At 39.6% G+C, this 15,731-nt stretch overlaps 1 protein-coding gene across 7 annotated transcripts in view; it reads right to left on the bottom strand.

Moving 5' to 3' along the window:
* RALYL (RALY RNA binding protein like) overlaps positions 1–15,731 on the bottom strand; it is a 632,627-nt gene that overhangs the window by 45,346 nt on the left and 571,550 nt on the right. For all 7 annotated transcript variants that reach the window (XM_066266414.1, XM_066266415.1, XM_066266409.1 and 4 more), the window contains one exon: positions 13,330–13,443. In XM_066266414.1, the coding sequence (XP_066122511.1) occupies positions 13,330–13,443 (114 nt within the window). The remainder of the gene's footprint in view (positions 1–13,329; positions 13,444–15,731) is intronic.

Below are 15,731 nucleotides of genomic sequence, written 5' to 3'. Positions count from 1 at the left end.
ACAAGATAGACTTGTTGGAATCTATGTTCAAAGCATTTTTATTAAATTCAGTTTGCTGCATAGCTATTATCATTATCATAGCTCTGAAAATTGGTTGTGTTGGCAATTAAGTTTTTTGACATGCTGGCTTAATTGCTAGCTAATTGCTAGCTGGATTGTGCTTCGCAGATGGTTGGAAGGAATGTTGATGCAAATATAGTCATATTATTTATCGGAGCCAAGCTTGTATTCTGGAACCACTGTTTTTGCATACCAGGATCAACTGTATTTAAAAAACCTCTACACTACAACACCTGTATGTAATCTGAATTTCACTCAATGATTCCAATAAATGCCATTTAGAAAGATGCACCTTATTATAATGAGAACCTATATGAGCAGCAGGGAAGTTACATAGATTAAAATATCAGTTATCTAAATACACTCCTGCAGAAAATGACCTCCAAGTTGTCCACACAAAGTGCCCTGGGTTGTTGAGGTCACCACAAATTCAATATAAATCAGTAAAAAGATTACTGAGATATTGTGTTTATTTAAATATATAATCAAAAATATAAAATGAGATATGTAAAATTATTGGTTTTAGTAATTTTAAACACTAGATATTAGTTTGTCCCCATTTTTAATAAATTTATAAGACCCTTCCTAAATTTTGTGTAACTGGTAAGTTGGGGACTAGTTTTCCAGTGGGCTGTGAGCCTGGTTCTATTTGGTCCCTATGTCTGGGCTTCAGACATGTTAGTGTGAGTCCATCAACCATGAGCAGTGAGCAGGGGACATACCTGTGATGCTTGGGGGTAAAAATGTCCTATCTTACTGGTGATGGTGGTCCCACCTGGGAAAATTACTGAAGAGTCACTGAATTGTACACTTGAAAGTGGTAACATCTATGTTGTATAAAATAGCCATCCATCAAGTTGTTTAAAAGAACAAAGTACAACAAAACCACTGAGAGATGATGACATTTGGGTCCTGGCAGGAGTGTCGGGAAGACAGAGGAGTGAAGAGAAACCACAGGCACAATGTTGTAACACCCGGCCACAGAAGGAATGGAAGGTGTTGAGGCTGACAATCTGACTTGCAGGATTTATGCCATACTGAGGTGACAGAGACAGAACACAGAAAGGACTAGGTTTAGATGAGAAAATGAGGAGAAAGTATCCAGTTCTGAAAGACTGTGATTGTGGGACTACCAAGGGCTTAATGTTCTCCTCAGCCTGGCTAAACATCAGACACTTTTCTTCCTGACTCTAGGTCCCCTGTGTCCTTTTTGTTAGAGCACTGACTTTAGAGAATTTGCCATGGTAAATTCTTTCTCTGCCCCTTTGAGATGTAAATCTTTTACAATTCAGACATGTCTTCTCAAGACCTAGAAACTATCTTTTTGAAATGTAACCATCAAGACAGACAGGACCCTGCCTCCTAGTGTAAGTGAGAGAGTAGACACTTAATTTCAATGAGTCAACCAGCAAACACAAATGCCCGAGTCCTATTGACCAACCTCCCCACTAATGTCCTCTAACCCTCTTCCATTGGCTTTCTCCAGCATTTAAAATTTTCTCCTGCCTTTGGTTTCACTGGACTGGAGTTCATTTTCCATCCCCATCACAATAGTCCTGACCCCTATTGCAATAGTCTTGGATGACATCTTCCCTGCCATTCTCCAACAGGACCAGATCAATTTTTCTCTTATAGTTATCCAAGGGATAGCCATAGGACACTCTCCATAGTGGTTGGAAAAGTTTTGATCCAATTGCTAAAAACAACTTAATTTACCCCTGCCACCCAAATTTAGCTTCTTTTAAACATTTAATTTTTGCAGTCCAGTATTTCCAGGAGACTTGCTATGAAAACAGCACTCTCCCGTGGCCATCTCCTCACCATTCTCAGCTCCTCAAAGTCTTGCCACTCACTTAGCTTACTCTTTTAGATACATGCCCTCATAAATTTGCATAGCTTGGTTATATTGCTACTTCTTGATCAGCTCTGTGCACTATCTGTTGATACCTAGGATGCTGAAAGTTCAGTTCTCTGTCACACAATCCCCACGCACTGGCTTCCTGTTTTCCCTCTCTGTTTTCTTCTACATTTTCTGGGAGGGTTTCTGCATTTTGTCTCCCAGTCCTGTGTTGAGTTATTCATTTGTGCCATCATGTGCTAATGTCTAAGGAGCTCTTCTCCCTCCCTCTGAATACTCGGTTTATGTTCCGTGTACTCATCTCATGAGTGCAATCTCTTCTCTCAGAGGGTATTTATCAGTGATTTTGTTTTTCTCCTTTTTGAAATTTTATTCTTCCTGCACTATCTCTGTGTCCTCCAATTTCTTTTCTTTTTTGGTATTTTCTTTTTATATTACATATTTTCACTTGTCTAGAACCCCAGTTCATCCATAGTAGCAGTGGGGTATTAGAGCATCAATAGGAGGTGTTGTAAGCACGGGGTGTCTTCAGCAGGGGGAGCTGGCTGACCATGTCCTGCGGTGGTGCCTAGGCCAGCATCCTTCAACCTTTCCTCTTGGGCTGCTCATATTCCCAGGCAAGACCTCTTCCAGTGCCTTCCTGGAGCCCGGCTCCCATGGAGGAGAGAGTGCTTGGCATTTCTACAATAATGGTGGAAGCTCTCCCTTCTCTCTGTTTTCAAATGCTCTCTAGTCTCTCTATCAGCCCTGAGAACTGCAGTTTTAGCTTTTCTACAAGAAACCGCTTCAGTCTTCTATGGGGTCAGGAATAGCTGGGAGGATAATATGGGAAGGAATCTGTTTCCTCAACAGACTTCCTGCCATTTTCATCCCCTTTTCTAGAGGAGAACAAAGCTTTCGATTCTGAGATTTTTGGGAGTTTAGTGATTAAAATTCATATTTCTCTGATGCGCTAAGTCAGGTCTACTTCTCCATCTACTGTCCAGCTTCTACAGCTTTAACCCCATTCTCCTTAAGGAGAGAGAGGTTTTCATTTTTAAAATCCCATTGTTATTGTAACACAGTGTCAGGAGGGAGCAGCTCAGTTCTCATGTGTACTCCAACACCATAACCAGAAGCATCAGCAATTTGATCCAAACCTTAATGACACTAAGGTATCAGAACAGACACAGAGTCATGTTAGAAGTGGTGGTGGCCAGATCGCACTGGAACAGTGTTCTTTCTTTGGAGGGCCACTGGCTGCAGTTGGCAAACTACAGGCCGGCCAGGTAAGAGAGGTAAAGTGGTTCAAAATGCAAAACCCAATCACTGAGCAGTGCTGAAGGAATCACTGAGATTTATCTGGAGAAAAGAAGGCTTTGAAGAGGCCGTGAATAAAATTTGAACGCAGCTAAGCTGAACATCTGTGGGCCAATTATACGGACTCTCTTGTTTGGAGGATTTGGAAGGGGCTAGGGTATTATAGCTCCTTTTAAATATTTAATTGGCTGTTACATTCACAAGGGATTAGACATTGAGCTTGGTTTCAGGGGACACAGAAGGGATAACAGAACCAAGTGAAAGAAAAATACATTTGGCTCAGAAAAGAAGAATCTACCATAGGAGTCTGAGACACAAAGAAGACAGGGACCTATAAATAACATCAATATGTCCACTGGAGGCATAAAGATATTAGCACATGGAAAGCGCACCTCGTGTATAAGGCAGACAGTGATATTGAAAGTCCAATGTTTCAGAAGAAGTCATATATTTTGACATTTATTCCATTCTTGGACATTAACATACTTCAAAAAAAATTCTGTATCTTTTACCAAGCATATGGGCAGGATTAATTTATCCAAGGGGACTTGGGTGTGTGACCTCTCTAATGCTCAAGTCTAACATTATCATTAACATGATCTATTTCCATTGGAATTGTCCATGAGAGACTGGCTGGCCATGTATTAGCCATACCCTTGAGAATAAAGTGGAACTAAAGAATGTCTAATTGCCTTTTCATAGCAAAGATTGTTGGCCTGAAATGTGATTTTTTTTTTAATGTGGTTGCCCATGGAGTAATTGTGCCTATTGTACAACACCAGCCTCTAGCTTTCTTTTTCTCTCTTTTCATCCTTTTGGGTCATTTAACATCACTGTAAAGCACATATAAATTGTGCTATTTATATGTGGTAATTTACATGTGGTTCTTTTAAAAAAATTTTCTAGGAATGAGGCATATTTATAGCCTAAACTGATGTTAAGTATTATTTGTTGTATTCCGTAAATACCATATCCTAAAGTTGTTACTTGAATCATTCAATGGAAAAAAAATAACACAACATGGTGGACTCATACTAACTATCATTAAAAAGTTGGAATGTGTTCAAGGCCATAACCCAGTCCTTTAATTTACATGGGAAGGGCTTGAGACCCTGCAAGAAGTCAAAGACTTGCTCAATCATATGCAGGATGGTAGGAGACAGTTGGGGAGATTTCGAAATGAAAAGGAATGACCTTGCTCTTTGGAAGTTTCCAATCCTAAAGGAAAAGACAGCATACCACACTAACACCTATTATAAGCAGTTTAAAGTACAGAGAATCCAAAATGTTGTACTCATACTTCATTACTTCATTACCATTATTCCTGATAGCTTAGGCATTCACTTTCAACAAAACAGATGGAAAGGAAGCATTATAAAACCTGAACCTGGGACTGGGCTCAGGTAAGGTGGCTTTCCCCATCGTCTCCTTCCTGCTACTGCTTTTATGATGGAAACTTTCATCATCAAACAGCTAAGAATAAATTGGGAATGAGAGGTGAACATAACACTCATGACAAAAGTTAATGTTCGCCCTGGCTGGTTGGCTAAGTGGTAGAGCGTTGGCCTGGCGTGCAGGAGTCCTGGGTTAGATTCCCAGCCAGGGCACACAGGAGAAGTGCCCATCTGCTTCTCTACCCCTCCCCCTCTCCTTCCTCTCTGTCTCTCTCTTCCCCTCCCACAGCCAAGGCTCCATTGGAGCAAAGTTGGCCTGGGCACTGAGGATGGCTCTATGGCCTCTGCCTCAGGCACTAGAATGACTCTGGTTGTAACAGAGCGATGCCCCAGATGGGTGGAGCATCGCCCTCTGGTAGGCATGCCGGGTGGATCCCAGTTGGGCACATGCGGGAGTCTGTGACTGCCTCCTTGTTTCCAACTTCAGAAAAATACAAAAAAAAAAAAGTTAATGTTCGCTAGCAAATGGTTAGCTTGCCAACAAATAAGCATTAAAATGAGTGCCCCCTTAAATTTAATAAGGAGATAGGAGTCTTTTCAAGAATTTTATTGTATTTTGACTTATATAATTGACAGTTAACTCTTTTCATACAAACCTGATTTCTTTTCATAAAATGTATATGTAGACAAAATGATTTATCTCCATAAATATGAATTCTATTCAGAAGGCAATTATTAAGAAAAATAAACTGCCAATTAAATAATTCCACTTTCTTTCTAACATGTGAAAGTAAAAAACAATGTAAATGTCAAAAGGATTAAGTCTGTCATTAAAAAAAAAAATAACTGGAACAGCTGATGCCAACCCAAGAAGACCTAGAAATAATACAACTGAAAATTGGAGGAAGACAACACCAAGCCTAGACTCAACCAGCTCTACAAATAATACACCCAAACACACAGACATAATGAGAAGACAGAGAAGTACAATCCAAATGAAACCAAAAGAGAAACCTCCAAGAAGTGAACTGAGTGATATGGAAATAATCAAACTTCCGGATGCAGAGTTTAAAAATATGATTGTTAGGATGCCTGGGATCTTAGAACAACAATGGATGGTCATTATGAATACCTAAATAAAGAGATAGAAAGTATAAAAAAGAACATTGAAATATTAAAAAAGAATCAGTCAGAGATGACAAATACAATATCAGAAATGAAGACCATAATGGAAGGAATTAAAAATAGGATGGATGAAACTGAGGATTGAATCAGCGAGTTGGAGGACAAGTTGAATGAAGGCATGGAAGCAGAGCAGAAAAAAGAAAAGAGACTCAAAAAGTCTGAGGAAACTCTAAGAGAGCTCTATGACAACATGAAGAGAAATAACATCCTCATCATAAGGGTTCCTGAAGAAGAAGAGAAAGAACAAGGGATAGAGACTTTGTTCAATCATATCATAGCTTAAAACTTCCCTAAATTAATGCAGAAAAAACTCTCACAAGTTCAAGAAGCACAGAGAACTCCATTAAAGAGAAACCAAAAATACCCTACACCAAGACACATCATAATTAAAATACCAAAGCTAAGTGATAAAGAGAAAATATTAAAAGCTACAAGAGAAAAAAAGGCTATCACCTACAAAGGAGCCCCCATAAAAATGACATCCGACTTCTCAACAGAAACACTTGAGGTCAGAAGGGAATCGCAAAAAATATTCAAAGTAATGCAGAACAAGAACCTACAACCAAGACTACTTTATCCAGCAAGGCTATCATTTAAAATTGAAGGAGAAATAAAAAGCTTCCCAGACAAAAAAACCCAAAAACAAAACTCAAGGAATTCATTACAATTAAACCAATGCTGCAGAAAATGTTAAGGGGACTGTTGTAAATAGTGGGGAAAGAATACAGCAAAAGAGAAATACAGCTTTAAAGATTAAAATGGCAATAAACAACTACATATCAATAATAACCTTAAGTGTAAATAGATTAAATGATCTAATCAAAAGACATAGGGTAGCTGCATGGATAAGAAAACAGGACCCGTACATATGCTGTCTACAAGAGACACACCTTAAAACAAAAGATGCACATAGACTGAAGGTAAAAGGATGGAAAAAATATTTCATGCAAATGGAAATGAAAAAAAAGCTGGGGTAGCAATACTTATATCAGAAAAAATGGACTTTAAAACAAAGGCTATAGTAAGAGATAAAGAAGGCCACTACATAATGATAAAGGGAGCAATCCAATAGGAAGATATAACCATTATAAATATCTATGCACCTAATATTGGAGCACCTAAATATATAAAGCAGATTTTTTTTTCTTTCTTTCTTTTTTGAAGCTGGAAACAGGGAGAGACAGTCAGACAGATTCCTGCATGTGCCCGACCAGGATCCACCCGGCACGCCCACCAGAGGCGATGCCCTGCCCACCAGGGGGTGATACTCTGCCCCTGCGGGGCCTCGCTCTGCCGTGACCAGAGCCACTCTAGCACCTGGGGCAGAGGCCAAGGAGCCATCCCCAGCGCCCGGGCCATCTTTGCTCCAATGGAGCCTCGGCTGCGGGAGGGGAAGAGAGAGACAGAGAGGAAGGAGGGGGGGTGGAGAAGCAAATGGGTACCTCCTCTATGTGCCCTGGCTGGGAATCGAACCCGGGTCCCCCACATGTCAGGCCGACGCTCTACCACTGAGCCAACCGGCCAGGGCTAAAGCAGATTTTGATGGATATAAAGGGCGAGATCAACAGCAATACTATAATAATAGGGGATTTTATACCCCACTAACATCACTAGATAGATCCTTAAGAAAGAAAATTAACAAAGAAACAGCAGACTTAAAGGACACACTAGATTAACTAGATTTAATAGATATCTTCAGAACATTTCACCCTAAAGCAGCAGAATATACATTCTTTTCAAGTGCTCATGGTACATTCTCTAGGATAGACCACATGTTAGGGTACAAAATCGATCTCAACAAATTTAAGAAGATTGAAATCATATCAAGCATTTTCTCTGATCACAATGGCATGAATCTAGAAGTCAACCACAACAGAAAAACTAAGAAATTCTCAAACACATGGAAACTAAATAGCAGGTTGTTAAATAACAAATGGATTAATGATGAGATCAAAGAAGAAATTTAAAAATTCCTAGAAACGAATGATAATGAGCATACAACAACTCAAAATTTATGGAACTCAGCAAAAGCAGTACTGAGAGGGAAGTTCATAGCATTACAGGCATACCTCAAAAAGCTAGAAAAAGCTCAAATAAATAACTTAAACCTGCATCTAAAAGAACTAGAAAAAGAACAGCAAGTAAAGCCCAGATGTAGTAGAAGGAAATAATAAAGATCAGAGCAGAAATAAATGACATAGAGGTTAAAGAAACAATACAGAGGATCAATGATACCAGGAGATGGTTCTTTGAAAAGGTAAACAGGATCAATGAACCTTTAATGAGACTCACCAAGAAAAAAAGAGAGAGGATTCAAATAAATAAAATTAGAAATGAGAGTGGAGAAATAACAACTGACACAACAGAAATACAAAATATTGTAAGAAAATACTATGAGGAACTGTATGCCAAAAAACTAGACATCCTTGATGAAATAGACAAACTCCTTGAAACATACAATCTTCCAAAAATCAATCTGGAAGAATCAGAAAACCTAAACAGACCAATTACAACAAATGAGATCGAAACAGTTATCAAAAAACTCTCAACAAAAAACGTCCTGGCCTGATAGCTTCACAAGTGAATTCTACCAAATATTCAAAGAAGAACTAACTACTATCCTTCTCAAGCTATTTAAAAAAATTCATGAGGAAGGATGACTTTCAAGCTCCTTTTATGAGGCGAGCATATTTCTGATTCCAAAACCAGGCAAAGACAACACAAAGAAAGAAAATTATAGGCCAATATCCCTGATGAATATAGATACTAAAATCCTCAACAAAATATTAGCAAACCAGATCCAGCAATATATGAAAAAATCATACACCATGATCAAGTGGGATTTATTCTTGGGAGGCAAGGCTGGTACAATATTTGCAAATCATCAATGTGATTCATCACATAAACAAAAGGAAGGAGAAAAACCACATGATAATTTCAATAGATGTAGAAAAAGCATTTGATAAAATCCAGCACCCATTCATGATCAAAACTCTCAACAAAGTGAGAATACAGGGAACATATCTCAACATGATAATGGCCATCTATGACAAACCCACAGCCAACATCATACTCAATGGGCAAAAATTAATTTTAAGGAATCCCCTTAAGATCAGGAACAAGGCAGAGGTGCCCCCTTTCACCACTCTTATTCAACATAGTCCTGGAAGTCCTAGCCACAGCAGTCAGACAAGAAGAAGAAATAAAAGACATCCAAATATGAAAAGAAGAAGTAAAACTATTATTATTTGCAGATGATATGATATTGTATATAGAAAACCCTAAAGTCTCACTCAAAAATGAATAATGATAAATAAATTCAGCAAGGTGGCAGGATAAAAAATTAATACTCAGAATTCAGACATTTTTATACACCAGCAATGAACTGTCAGAAAGAGAAATTAAGGAAACAATCCCCTTCACTATTGCAACCAAAAAAATAAAGTACCTAGGAGTAAATTTAACCAAGGAGATTAAAGATTTGTACCTGGAAAATTATAAAACATTGATAAAAGAAATCGAGGAAGATACAAACATGTGGAAGCATATACCATGTTCATGGTTAGGAAGAATAAACATCATTAAAATGTATATATCACCAAAAGCAATTTATAAATTCAATGCAATGCCAATGACATACTTCAAAGATATAAAACACATATTCCAAAAATTATTTGCAACCAAAAAAGAACACGAATAGTCTCAGCAATCTTGAAAAGAAAGAATCACATTTCCCGATATCAAGTTATACTACAAGGCCATTGTATTTAAGACAGCCTGGTACTAGCATAAGAACAGGCATATAGATCAATGGAACAGAACAGAGAACCCAGAAATAAACCCACACTTTTATGGACAACTGATATTTGACAAAGGAGGTAAGAGCATACAATGGAGTAAAGCAGCCTCTTTAATAAATGATGTTGGGAATACTGGACACCTGCAAAAAAATGAAACTAGACCACCAACTTACACCATTTACAAAAATAAACTCAAAATGGATAAAAGACTTAAATGTAAACTATGAAACCATAAGCATCTTAGAAGAAAACATAGGCAGTAAGCTCACCAACATCTCTCGCAGCAATATATTTGCCGATTTATCTTCACAGGCAAGTGAAATAAAAGGATAAACAAATGGGACTATATCAAACTAAAAAGCTTTTGCACAGCTAAAGATAATAGAACAGAATAAAAATACAAACTACACAATGGGAGAACATATTCGACAATAGGTCTGATAAAGGGTTAATAACCAAAATTTATAAAGAATATGTAAAACTCAACACTAGGAAGACAAACAATCCAATCAAAAAATGGGCAAAAGACATGAATAGACACTTCTCCTAAGAGGACATACAGATAGCCAATAGGCATATGAAAAAAATGCTTAACATCACTAATTATTTGAGAAATGCAAATTAAAATCACAATGAGATATCACCTCACACCAGTCAGAATGGCACTCATCAACAAAACAACACAGAATAAGCACTGGTGAGGATGTGGAGAAAAGGGAACCCTCCTGCACTGCTGGTGGGAATGCAGAGTGGTACAGCCTTTGTGGAAAACTGTATGGAGATTCCTCAAAAAATTAAAAATCGAACTGCCTTTTGACCCAGCCATTCCACTTTTAAGAATATACCCTAAGACACCATCGCACTGTTCCAAAAGGAGAAATGCACCCCCATGTTTATGGCAGCATTGTTCACAATAGCGAAGATCTGGAAACAGCCCAAGTGTCCATCAGTGGAGGAGTGGATTAAAAAGCTTTGGTACATATATACTATGGAATACTACTCAGCCATAAGAAATGATGACATCGGATCATTTACAATAACATGGATGGACCTTGATAACACTATACTGAGTGAAATATGTAAATCAGAAAAAAACTAAGAACTTTATGGTTCCATACATAGACAGGACATAAAAATGAGACTCAGAGACATGATCAAGAATGTGATGGTAATGGTGGGAGAGGGAGGTAGTGGAAGGAAAGAGAGGAATGTGAGGGAGGGGTGGGGGGAGTGGAGGTGCACAAATAAAACCAGATAGAAGGTGATGGAAGACAATTTGACTTTGGGTGAGGGGTATGCAACATAATCAAATGTCAAAATAACCTGGAGATGTTTTCTCTGAACATCTGTACCCTAATTTACCAATGTCACCCCATAAAAAAAGAAACAAAATAACTGTCTCATAATTAGGAGAGTTTGATATGTACGAAAATTGGGTGACAGCCCCTCACGAACAAGAAAGTCAAGCTCTGAATTATCGTGCTATGCTTACAGACAGTCTCCCAAGTAGAGACATGGATGATATTGCTTTTTGCAGGCCAGTGGATGGTCTAATGCAGTGGTAGTCAATCTGGTCCCTAACACCCACTAGTGGGCGTTCCAACTTTCATGGTGGGTGGTAGCGGAGCAACCGAAGTATAAATAAAAAGATAGATTTAACTATAGTAAGTTGTTTCATAAAAATTTATTCTGCCAAACTTAGCGAAAGTCTGACATAAAGTACTTGGTAAGTAATTATTATTATATGTTTTAACTTGCTGTAACTCTGCTTTATAAATTTTATAAAGTAAAGTTACTTTCCTACTTTATAAATCACCATTACTGTGGAACCGGTGGGCGGTTAGATAATTTTACTACTAACAGAGATACAAAAGTGGGCGGTAGGTATAAAAAGGTTGACTACCCCTGGTCTAATGTGATAAAGTATCACATTTTTCTCTTTGAGGTGATTTATATTTAAATGAGTTCTCCGCAACCCTTTTAACTGAAGTGGAAATTGGTTATCAAAGTCCTTTGCTGTAGGGGTTGTTTTACATAATAATGAATTTCACAGAAGTTCCTCAAAGGAAAATATTGATTCAGGCAACAGTCACAGGGTATTTCCGTTCCAGAAATGCATTAGGTTACTGCCACAGATGGCGCGTGAGAAACTCCCTAAATCCTATGTTCCTTTGGTTAGAAGTATGGACAGCACATCTTTGCCCTGCAGAAAGTATATTTAAAATAGAACTTTTTAATAAACACGGTTTTGTCTCCTTTATGATTTGTCATGCATGTGGACTTAACACAGATTAGGGAGACTGTGCCCGGTGCTGGGCAGACAGGTGCTGGCGCGTGGCAGGAGAGGCTCCCTTGCCCAGGTATGTCTGTGTTACCACCAACCCCAGGTTGCTCCGAGTTGGAGTTTCACCCCTGGCGAGTGACTATGGGACAGACATTCTCTAGGCCCCTTCTTGCCTCTCACTGTCCTTGCTGTGAGAAAACTGAGGCTCAGGTGGTGGTAGGGTGATTAAAACCCGCGTTTATTCCTGTCACCTGATGGCCCCATGTGTCATATCACAGAAGGTCTATTTGGTCCTTACCCCACCACACAGTTCCCATCGGGCTGGCCTCTGTGCTGTGGCTCAGGGCCCATGTCCCAGCAGGCTCTCCCCAGGGAGGAGACAAGGCTCTGGTGGCACCTGAGAGTGACACTACAAGCGGAAAAGGACAGCGGACTCACCCACAGACCTAAACGTGAGACCTGGTCTGCCGCTGACCAGTTATGTGGCCATGAAAATGCCTGTTGGCCTCTTGATCCCTGTTTTCTCTTGGGGAAGTGGGAAGGCTGGCTCAGAGCAATGGCTTTCAAAACTGTATTACTTATTTGTTTTTAAGTGAAACGCTTTGCAAACGAAGTCGTGTGTTGAATCACAGTGGATAAAACAGACAAAGGTGACACCATCCATCTGGGAACGGAGGCCGGGCCAGAGGAGGACGAGGTCACCACTTCCTGGGCCTTTCTAACCTGATCTTGTCTCCAAGGAGCCTTGGGGATCAGAGGCTACGCAGCCCAGTGTCAGCTTAGGCACCTGATCCCCTCCAGGTTCAGCCCAGTTCTCACATTCAGTGATTCTAAACTGTATCTGTAGCCACAGAAAAAGGGCATTAGACAGGAAGTAGGAACTGGGGTCGGGGCTGATAATTCAGAGGACAAAGGACATGATGTGGTGAAGTATGTAATTAGTGACCTGGCCAGGGGTGGCCAGGGACACCGTGAGTGATGAGATTCTGAACTGGGTCCTGAAATTTCACAGAGTTCCCACAATGCCAGAGTTGAGCTTTGTAATCACAGTTTTGAACTCTGTTAAGTTTTGTTGCCATTAATGTAATGACATATGGATTTTATTTTTAGCCTGATAGTATTATTCCATGAATTGATTTTGTTCTCTTAAAGGTTCTTTGCTATTGAGATATAAACTTCCAGTTATGATTCAACTATTACTTAGTAGCATCAATATACTTTTGTTTTTCCCCCCTTTTGTTACTGTATGAATTTCAGACAAATTGATTCATGTCCTCTGAAAAGTAAAAGATCAGCTCCCACTGTTACCACTCTAGGCTGACAGACACCGCGGTGCATTGAACTCTGTGATGCCCCCACCCCACCCCACCCTGGCCCGCCCGTCTCCCTGACTGACAGTGTCCCAGTTTCCCTGCCACTCATCTGCGGCCGCAGCCCCTCTTCACTTACCCGCCTCTGCCTTCTGCTGCTTCTCAATCTTCTCCAGGCGCCCTAGCAAGGAGTCGATCTTAGTTTTGATCTGCGTCAATTCCTTCTTGATTGTCTGTAACTCATCTGATTTCACTGGAAAGGAGAGAGGGGGCAGAAAACCGCAGAAAGTCAAAGGCACCACAACTCAGCTCACTCCTCATAGACAACCCTGTGTCCACTCCAGACGGGGTCCAATTACAGAGGATGCTCTTCAAGTCCTACTGGGTCCTTGTGACCGCTGGTTTACCCAGCAGCCCTGATGACTTGATTATACACAGTGATTCCCCATTCTGTGAGCTCTGATGCTGTGTCTTTTCACCAAAGGTTTGCAAAATGATGGAGGGAGCCAGAAATACTTTATCAAATAGCTGATACTACATTCAGTGTTGGCAAATAGTTGAGTAACTCTAGATCGACACAACTTGAGGGAGGGTTAAAGCATGACAGCTGTGTAAATGTCACTTTCAGGACTATGTTGTAACATGTATTTTAGCAGTCAGTGATATTTGTAATCCGGGTCTTTGGTGATTGATTGAAATCAGGATCTCATATTTATTCTACAAAATGTCTTAGATGCTACAGAAGTTTCTCCAATTTACAGAACTTTTGCTACTTGACCTCTTTATAACAACAACAACAACAACTACTACTACAACAAAACTAACCGAGGCCGTGGGTTCCACCTGCTTCTCGTTAAACCCTGACATTGGAGGCAAGAAAATTTCACTGAAGTTCCCATTCATATTTTCACTGTAATAGTTTGCATTCTGGATTTTTGTTGTTTACTATGGATTGAAAAATAAAAAAATGGGAGTACCATGAGATTGACAACTTCTCATTTTGCCAAGTAAGGATGTTAAACGACAGCAGCCACAACAGACACCCTCCTATCACCTAAAATTATAAAGAAAGGGGCTCAGGAAAAGGACATTCTCATATTTACCAAATGCTCCTTCCAACAAAATACGTCTGTGCTTATGAAAAATTCACTGCCCCACCCTTATTCTCTCATTTTGCTAAGAACCTTTGGAAATGTTGTCATGAACCCACACTAAGCAGAGCCTGAACATTTTCAAGTCATCACTGTGGACCAGCTACACCTGCCGGTGAGCATTGCTGGGTGAGTGTTGGGGTGCCTGTGCCTCCGCAGAGAGCTATGCTCAAGGTCTGGGGCACAGGTCCTGATGTCAGCGACTACTTTTCGGTCCCTTTTCCTTTCAAGTTATAATGATCTCAGCTTGGCTAGTCCCCAGAGGTTTCAGAAGAAACTGAGTGTTTAGCTTGATTCTTTGGTCTTCAGGAAATGTATTATAAATCATAAAAACTAAATGCAATTGATGTTTGCTTGAAGATAGAGTTATTTGTCAATGAAGACATATCATCTAATTTACATGATGAATTATGCATCAATACATGCTACTCGCTCAAAGAACAGATTTTTTTCCTAATATAAAAACAGAAAAACCTTTTCCATTATAAAATCACATTTTTTTCATAAGAAAACAAATTTCTATAATGTAAAGTAAAATAAAACTGGTAAGAATCAAGGACCTGTGGTGTTCCTATTCCAGAGACCCCCAACTGAAAGCAGAACCCAGCTTAAAGGGAAGACTTGCTCTTTATATTAATTATTTCATAGACATAAAAGGACCACTGTTGAATTGCAGCTAAATTTGAAAAACATCATCTGTCACAGCTGCAAATTGATTCTGCTTTCTGCTTTGAAGAATGATTTCCATTCCCTTTGATGAAAGCACATTGTGTAGTTTTACTTAAACCTGTCAAATTTAATATAAAATATTTTATTTTATAACTTTTGCTTTCAGGACGGGAGAATTGGGACTATGGCTGGAAAGTAAAAGAATAGATTTCTTAGAGAGGGGAGCCACTCCTCAGCGCAGGAGTGCAATGGACTCATTTTAATTTATCTCCTTAAAAAAACATAAATAAATAAACACTAATGCCCAGTTTTACAGAAACAACATTACAAACCAGCATGAAATCTGGACTCACCAAGTAGGAACTTCTAAGTGTGTAGGAGGTTAGGTTTCCTTAGTCTAGACTCATGTCCAGCACTGTAGGAGCACCTTTGATAGAAGGTAGATCACTAGGAAATTGGGGTCTAATTAGTTAATACTGTTTGAGCTTACAGACAACCAGCGTATAACCAGACAGGTTCTGCCTCTCTTTCCAGGCCCATACCAGGATATGGTAAATGGGTCTGCAGCCCTGTACAGGCTGCTTGGCCCCCTTCTTGGAATGACTGGCAGCAAGTGGTCAGATAGACTGGATGTTTCTGCTCTTGTGCCTGGATTCCTGAAGGGACCCTTGGGATGGGCCACTCTCTAATTCTTCTCTGCCGTTTTTCTACCTTTCTTTGG

This window comes from Saccopteryx bilineata, chromosome 3, assembly GCF_036850765.1.
Source record: "Saccopteryx bilineata isolate mSacBil1 chromosome 3, mSacBil1_pri_phased_curated, whole genome shotgun sequence".
Taxonomy (NCBI): Eukaryota; Metazoa; Chordata; class Mammalia; order Chiroptera; family Emballonuridae; genus Saccopteryx; species Saccopteryx bilineata.
The sequence above is the reverse complement of the archived record's forward strand: the minus strand, read 5'-3'. Positions and strand labels throughout refer to the sequence as shown.